The sequence below is a fragment of the Hipposideros armiger genome, unplaced genomic scaffold, assembly GCF_001890085.2.
Source record: "Hipposideros armiger isolate ML-2016 unplaced genomic scaffold, ASM189008v1 scaffold_311, whole genome shotgun sequence".
In the NCBI taxonomy this organism is placed as follows: Eukaryota; Metazoa; Chordata; class Mammalia; order Chiroptera; family Hipposideridae; genus Hipposideros; species Hipposideros armiger.
In genome coordinates this window covers 1,017,154-1,025,975 of record NW_017731661.1, presented here as the reverse complement: position 1 = coordinate 1,025,975, position 8,822 = coordinate 1,017,154, and the positions used below count along the sequence as shown (strand labels likewise).

Here is an 8,822-nt window from a genome sequence, read left to right as displayed (position 1 = left end):
GATTGCCAGCCCGAGCTGAGCAGCCGCTGAGCTGCCAACAGGTGGCAGGATGGCTCAGCTTAAAAAAAAAGAGAGAATATAATATAAAATTCAATGCATCTAATAACAGAGCTACAAAATACATGAAGCAAAAACACATAAGACTACAGAAAGAAGCAGACAAATACAAAGTTATAATTGAAGATTTCAATACCCCTCTCTCAGTAACTGACAGAAGTACACAGAAAATCAGAAAGGTATTAGAAAACCTCAACAAACTATCAACCAACTTGACCTAACTGAAATTTCTAGAACACTCCACCCATCAACAGCATAACATATGTTCTTTTCACATGCACAAGAATATTTATAAAGATGGACAATATTCTTGCCAATAAATTTTAACAGATTCTAGTCATATGGCCCTATACATATTAAATAAACTTGTAGTTATATGTGTATATTAAGTAAATTGAAATTATGCTAAATAAATTGCATTTGAACTTAAAGAAAGCTCCAGGTCTTGAGGGATTCACTGGTGAATTCTACCAAACATGTTAATAAAGAAATAATGCCAATTCTACACAAAATCTTTGAGCAAACTGAATAGGACGGTACCAGCTCATTCTATGAGGCCAGCATTATTCTGACTCTAAAACTGGACAAAGTTATTACAAAAAAAGTACAGACCAATATCTTTCATGACCATATATATAAAAATTCTAAACAAAATTTTAATATTTTAATAAATCAAATCCAAACAACATACAAAAAGAAAAATATGTCAGATGGGGTTCATCTCAGGAATGCAAGGTTGGTTTAACATTCAAAAATTAAGCAATGTAATATATCATATCAATACACTTTTAAAAAAATGATATAGTCATCTCAACAAATGCAGAAAAAGTACTTAACATATGCAATATCCATCTCTATAAAACTCCCAGCAAACTAGGAATAAAAGAGAACTCCCTCAATGTGATAAAACGGATTTACAAAAAACTTACAGATAACATACTTAAAGGTTACAGATTAAGTATTTTCCCCCTAAATCAAGAACATGATGCAGTTGACCACTCTCACCACCTGTGTACATCATTGTAATGGAGGTTCTAGCTAATGAAATAAGGCAAGAAAAAGAAATTAAAGGCATCCAGATTGCAAAAAGAAAAAAGGAGTAAAGAGATCTTAATTTGCAAACAGCACAAACATCTATATAAAAATCATAAGGAATCTACAAAAATCTACTACAACTGATAAGTGAGTTCAACAAGATTGAAGGATACAAGATCAATATACAAAAATCAGTTGTATTTCCACATAATAGCAACAATCAGGCACTGAAACTAAAAAAAACACTTATCATTTACAAAAACATAAAAAAACATGAAATACTTAGGGAAAAATCTGACCAAAAAGTTGTAAGACCTGTTCACTGAAATTTTTTAAATACTATGAAAAGATTAAAGACCTAAATAAATAGATATACCATGTTCAGAAAACTCAGTATTGATGAGGTGTCAACTGTCCTCCAGATTGATCTACAGATTCAACATAATCCCAAATAATATCCCAGCAGGCTTTTTTGTAGAAATTAATAAGCTGATTCTGAAATTCATATGAAAATGCAAAAGACATAGAGTAGCCAAAATAATTGAAAAAAAACAAAATTGAAGGACTTACACTCCCTGAATTCAAGACTTACAAAGCTACAATAATTAACACATTTTTGTCTTTACATACAAATAGACAAAGAGATCAATGAAACAGAAGAGTCCAGAAATAGACACACAAAATAACAATTAGTTTCAACAAGGGTACAAAACCACTTTAACAGAGAAAGAATAGCCTTTTCAACAAATAGTCCTGCAACAATTTAATATCGACATGCAAAAACAATGAACTGAGATCCATACCTCTCACTATATGCAGAAATTAATTCAAAATGGGCTATAAACCTAAATGTACAATATAAAACTACAAAACTTCTAGGAAAAAAGTCAAAGAAAATCTCTGCTTTAGGCAAAGTTTTCTTAGATATAACACCAAAAGCACAATCCATAACCGGGGGGAAAAAATGATAAACTGGGATTCATCAGATTTACAACTTCTATTCTTGGAAAACACTGTTAAGAGAATGAAATACAAGCCCCAGCATGGGAGAAAATATTTCCAAGTGGTATACCTGATAAAGAAATAGTATACAGAATAGGTAAAGAACTCATAAAAATCAATAAAAAAAATGCAAAAAATGTGCCAAAGATTTGAACAGATACCTCACCAAAGATCTACAGATGGCAGGTAAGCACATGACCGGATGCTCAACATCATCAGTCATTTGGAAAATGCAAATTAAAACCAGAACGAGATACCACTACATACCTATTAGAACCGCTAAAATTTAAAAGACTGACTATACCTAGTACCAGTGAGGATGTGAATTAAGGACACAGTCATGCACTGCTGATGGGAATGTAAGTGATACAATTAATTACTTTGGAAAACAGTTTGTCGATCTGTTAAAAAGTGAAACACATAGGAATCTATCACTGCACTCAGTAAATCCAACATTCCATTCAGGTATTTACCCAACAGAAAAGAAAGCATATGTCCATACAAAGGCTTCTACATAAAAGTTCACAGCAGCTTTACACAGAATAGCGAAAAGTTAGAAACAACCCAAATATTACCAGGTGAATGATAAACCAACTGTGGTGCATCCATACACTGGAATACTACTCAAGAATTAAAAGGAATACACTTCTGATACACCATTAATAAATCTCAAAATGAATATGCTGTGTGAAAGAAGCCAGACAAGGGGCCGGCCGAGTGGCTCAGTTGGTTCGAGAGCTTACTTACCCGCAACTTAGATTGAATACAGCACCTTGAGCTGAGCTGCCCTGAGCTGCTGCTGGGCAGCCGGATGGCGACTAGACTTGGAGCTGAGCTAGCTGCGCCTTCCATAACTAAGATTGAAGGACAACTTGTCTGTTCCCCTTATTCAATTCCCCCAACACTGCTACCCTTCCCCAGTTCCCCAATAAAATCTTAAAAAAAAAAGAAACCAGACAAAAAGGAGTACGTGAAGCCTGAGTCCGCTTATATAAAATCTAGAAAATGCCAACCATCTATAGTGACAGACAGCAGCTCAATAGTTGCCTGATGACAGGGAGAAGCAGCAGGAAGGAGAGGGAGGAATTACAAAGGGGCACATGGAACTTTTGGGTGTGATGGCTATTTTTATAATCTTGATTGTGGTGATAGTCTCAGGGTGTATACATGTCAAAACTTTTTAAAATCATACAGTTTATTTCATGTCAATTCTATCTCAATAAAGCTCTTGAAAATAATTTTTAAAAATTACAATTGCAATTAAATAATTCATTTTGAAAGTACTAAAAAGAAAAAATAGTGCTACAAGAGGACATAATAAGGGGTAGTGTAGTCTGAGGAGTCAGAAAAGCAAGCCTCCTTTAAGATAATGGTAGAAGCTAAGATTTGGAGGATATTTAGGAATCAGCCAAAGACCGGATAAGGAAGAGGGTTTAGAGAAGGGTAACAGCAAGTGTGACATACCCTGGGGCTAAAAGGAATGTGACACTTTCACAGACCACTGCAGGAAAACAGGAGGGTGAGTCCAATCCACTAAAGAAACCAAATCATGCAGACACATGGTCCTGGAAACAATGCTACTACAAGTAACTTGATCAATTCAGGATCTTCCAACCACTTAATTTAAAGGATTTTAAATTTCTATTGTGATTATATTTTAATAATATAGAAAAAAAAACATGGATATATTGGGTCATTGGGAAAGTCATGACATATTTTTGCATTGAAAAACAGAAAAATACATCATGACTTTCCTGAATACCCAATATATTGCCTATTACAATCTTAGTTTGAAATAAGGAAGACCTGGGGACAGGGAACATTCATTGTAACTTTATAGTTACCGATAGTTTCCCTACTACTAATCAAAAAGCATGACAGATGTGTGTGTGTATGTATATACATGCACATATTTTTAAATAGTAGCTTAGGAAAAATATTTACACGTTTAATCGGGCCCCTTCTTGTTTACAATAGCAACCTCATTCCTGATATGTCTTCACTTTGCTGACACTAGAAATAGAATACTTCCATTATAAATGTGTGAAATTCAGTATCCACATCTGACTAAGAGGTTAAAAAGAAATCTATATACACTGAACATACAATAAGATTTAAAAGATGATTTTAGGAAAATGTTCAATAAATGTGTTTTAATAATAAATTGACATTTACAAATTACTCACAATATAGCATTTTCCAATCTCAGAGCATTAATTTAGGTTGTTTACCTAAAGAAGTCTTAGGTTCCTAGCTCACATTAGCAAGAAAATGTACAAGTTTGAACACAAAATATAAATTTATATAAATACAAATCTCAACTACTCTACAAAAATAATTCTAAAGAACTAGCTTCTAAAAAAGAATGTAATTTATTCAAATAGTTTATAGTGAAAAGTTTTCTAGCTTAATGTTATACCAAGCTGCTCAAGTAAATACTATTTGAATTAGCATAGATCACATCCTGATTATAACATTTCAAATTGTCACTGTCCTTTCTGAATCTCAGTCCTAAATCTTTCAGTCGAGCTTTAGTTGAAGATCAGTGTTCATTTTGTTTTACCTATGAGAAATGGCTTATAATTCTGAGTGTTTCATGCTTTTCAAGTGGAAACAGACAGAAGATGAATCAATGCTAAGAGAACTGAAGTACCACTTTCGATATCACGTTTGCTTCTGCATTTCTACTCCCAATCATCAATCTTCCATTCTAAAGAAACATTTGAAGAACACCCTTAATTCCCTAGTGAGATCCCTATGGTAGAAAAAAAGCTAAGTTACCATGGAACCAGCCAATTAATTTTGACACCTGCTTACCAAGATTGATCATTTTTGATGTATGTTTGTTAAGTTGCTATCCTCCAGTTTAGCAAAAGATTTTCAAGTTAATTAATGAAGTGAGAATTTCCAGTTAAAGTCTTTCCCACTGTGTTATTATTTCAAGTCATCATCCTGAAATAAATCTTTCTTAGCTAGCATGTACTTTTACCACAGACAATTCTTTTCTTCTACATTGATTCTTCCCTTTAACATTAAATACCACCTTTGCTTTACTCCTAAGAGTATACATAACAAAACACAGGTTGTACCAGTTATATTTACTCTAATTAATAGCTTGTATTCCACAGAGATATGAAATGTATTCTACTTATCAATAGAATACAATAAATCATAGGAAATAACAGCTTCTAAGGGAATGATGAACATTTAACGTTAGTTCAGGGTTTGTTGTTATTTAACCATATCTATATTTAAAAGTCAGTCCTCTTATTAATGTATTATGTTTATGAACACCCTCTATGTTATTTAAGGTCGTTTTAACTTGATCTGTGATCTCACCTACTAACTGGGACATCTAGTAGTGAGGGCACAGGCTGCTGATCTAACTGATTAGCAAGTTCCCTGCTTTAACAGAAGCTTCTCAGGACTGTGGCAATTTTTGTCCTTAGACAAATGGAGCAAATCCACCCGTGCAAAGGCCAATATCCCTAAATTACATATGAATCAAGCAATCTTCCTACTCGTGTATAAAAAGGTGTAAAAAATGGATGTGGCTTTTTTCCACTGTTTCTGCTAACATATATGTTCAAAATCTCTCCTGCACAATTCAATACAATATTGTTCCTGGTCTTCGAACACCTTTTGAAACTTTTAATTATCACCTCTCCCAAATTAAAAAACGTATTTAAAAAAACTATAGTACTATACTAATTTCTGAAAGTGTGAAGCTAGGAAACATTTTTAACCTATTGCTACAAACAAATTTCATTAAACTTCATTTTGAGATTTCACTTCCAAAAACCTGATGTAAATTGATTAAGTAGGATCTACCTAAAATTAAAAAGTGCCATTTTAAAAAATACATTTTTACAATGAGTTTCAAGGGGCATTGTTTTAATCAGCAAAAGTAAAAAAAAAAAAAAAAAGAAAAATATGCTGTGTTTAGAACTCCCAGGAAATTTTCCTGTAGTATATTAATAAGGTGAACCATATTCCTACCTTTGCCTTAGCGCCTAAGAGATACTTCACTTAGATTTTGCTATCATCCTGACAATATTAGTAATCTACATAGTTTAATTTCAGAGCCACAAACCAGCCAGAAAACTTCATATTAAGTATCTAGAAGGCTAAAAAGCTGATTTACTTAATGACTTACCTGCAAGGTGTCAGGTGGCAACCCTAATGGCCTCAACTATCTTATTTGCTGCTCCCGACGTTCACCTATTTCTTTTCATAGCAGGCAAGAATGCAATAAACGTCAACCAATCAATAAGAAGACAGCATCTTAACTGTTGGAAAGCAAAAGCCTTAGGGCCTGGAGCTTCAGAAAAACCCAAGTGATGCTCCCACACAACAGCTGATAGTGAAATAACCAGTTAGGAAAACCCATTATCTTCACCACATTAAAAAGTCCGGGTATTTCATCCTTTCATCTAATGCAAAGTCATTCTTTAATGTCTCAATTCAAGACTGTCCTAGTAAATTCAACATAGTATATTGGCTACAAGTAACCATTCTAGTTAAGCTGGCTGATTGGTAATCAAGAATCAGCCCTACTGTGAAATCTTGGGCAAATTACTCAAATTCGTTGCCTCGATTTTTCTCTGTAAATCCATTATAATTCTACTACATCATGAAGTTGTTGTAAGAAACAAATAAGGTAATCCACGCAAGGCGCTTAGAACAGTGTTTGGCACACCGTAAATCCATTATAAGCTACTTACGATCATTATTATTACTAAATAAATTCAAGTGTTAGCAGTGGTTACCTCTACAGAGAGGAATAGGATTGAGGGGAAAGAGGTACTGACTGGTAGGTCCTAACTTTTAACCTTTACACGTCTGTCCTGTTTGAATGTTTCACAATGTGCAAGGACTTCATGAGTTACTTGCATCATTTTCGATTAAAAAAACGGTGTCCTAACAAAATGGTGTTTGGCACCGTAACTGAGGGTGGAAATGCTGATGAGCAAGGGGGCCAGAAGTCGCTGCGAACATCTGGATCATCGGGAAAGGCTTGTGTCCAAGGGCTCCGCGCGGGCCGGGGTCCCCGAGGCTCCGGGGCTGGAGAGGGCAGCGCGCCGCGGGGGTGAGACCGCGAAGGGTGCGAGGCAGGGCTGAGGTTCAGGACCGGGCGAAGGCACTTACTTGAACCTGCCCTGGCAGTGCTGGCACTGGTCCCCCACCCAGCCCGGGTCGCAGAGGCAGGTGGAGTTGATACAGCGGCCGGAGAAGCAGGAGCCGGTCCTCTCGCACGGCTTGGACTGGGACACCTGCGCGTAGAGCGCCAGGTAGAGGAAGCCATAGCAAAGGAGCCAGTTGTTCCCGTCCAGCAGCCAGAAGGAGGCGCCCCCGCCGCTGCCGGCCGACCGAGCCCTACAGAGCCCCGGGGCGGGCGGCTGCGGGGGGCCAGCGAGGGCCGGGCCCCCCGGCTCCATCTTGCCCAGCGCCCCTGCCCGGCCGGGCTGTGCTTGCGGGCGCGGACGGGGATGCGCCTACGGGGAAATCCGGCCGGGGAAAACCGTGCCCCCGCCGCCGCCGCCGCCGCCGCTTCTGCTCCTCTTCACCGGCGGCCGCCCCAGTCCCGCTCCCGGGTCAGGAGGGACAGATCCCAGCCGCGCCCGCCTCCGCTGGGCTCCGTCCAGTCGCACGCGGGCATCGCCTCTCGGGCTCCTGACCTTGTCCTCAGCGGGCCGAGCCCACAGCCGCGGCGTCCCGGGCCGGGCTGGAGGCGGGGATCGGGCGGCGCAGGCTGCGCGGGGCGCTCCGGCGGGGACTTGCGGGAGGGGACCTGCGGGAGGAGGAGGGGACCCCGCGCGCGGCCCCGCCTCGCCCGCGGCTCGCGCCAACTGCCTCGGCGCCCGGCCCCGCGCGCCCGGGAGGGCGGGGGCCAGCTGGAGCCCCGAGGTGGGCGCGCCCAACGCGGGAGGGGGAGCTCGGGAAGCCGGGGTCAGCCCCGCACCGCCCGGCCTGCGGCTGGCGGCCCCCCAGCAGCCATTTTCCCTCCCGTGCCGTTAGCCAGCCACCGGGGCTGCGGCTGGAGCCCGCGGGGCGTGGGACTGCCTCCCCGCCTCGCGCCTGCCCACGATCCCCCCCCTCAGGCCCAGCGCCGTGGTCTCGCCCCGCCCGGGCTAGAACCAGGGACTCTCCCGCGAGCGCCCACCCGGCCCGGCCCGGGAGCCGAGGGGTGAGTGGGCCCCCAGGTGCGGCCCGCGTGCCCGCGGTGCCCTTCCCCGCGGCGCGCGGGGGAACCCGGCCCCACTCGCACCACGCGCCTCTCGAGCCCCACAAACGAAAGGTCAGCTCGCGACCGGCTTCGCAGCTTCAGCAAAAAGAAGCCCTTCGCGTCCGCCGTCTACAGCTGCAAAAGTGCAGCGCTTTTTTCCTGGCGCTTCCCCTTCCTCCGCCCCATCCTCCTGCCTATTTTTTTTTTTTCTTAAAAGAGAGAAACTCCAACAACACACAAAGAGCTGAGCATGTGCAGCAGGCAAAAGTCTTAAAGGCACCGCAGTCCGACCACGTTTTGGGGTCCGCAAGAATTGGGAGGGGCGGGGGGGGGGGTTAGGGACTGCGAGGGTCGCGAGCCGCCTTCGCGGTGGGACCGCTCCAAGGGGGAGCTATGTCTTCCACCGAAATAATGACTTCCTCTCCCCCAACAAAGAGCTGCGAGGTTCAGAACCCGTGGCATGCCACCCCTTGCAGACGCTGCCTCGGAACCCCAGGTATCT

The 8,822-nt window shown here is 41.4% G+C and overlaps 1 protein-coding gene across 9 annotated transcripts in view; it reads right to left on the bottom strand.

Moving 5' to 3' along the window:
* Window positions 1–7,940, bottom strand: part of ATRNL1 (attractin like 1) — a 625,874-nt gene extending 617,934 nt beyond the window's left edge. For 3 of the 9 annotated variants that reach the window (XM_019660097.1, XM_019660100.1, XM_019660099.1), the window contains exon 1: window positions 7,243–7,812. In XM_019660097.1, coding sequence (XP_019515642.1) covers window positions 7,243–7,532 — 290 coding nt within the window. In that variant the 5' untranslated portion in view covers window positions 7,533–7,812. Of the gene's footprint in view, window positions 1–6,250; window positions 6,305–7,242 lie in introns of those variants that run through there. The other 6 variants (XM_019660098.1, XM_019660101.1, XM_019660096.1 and 3 more) reach the window with 5 other exon arrangements.
* Window positions 7,941–8,822: the final 882 nt, after the last annotated feature.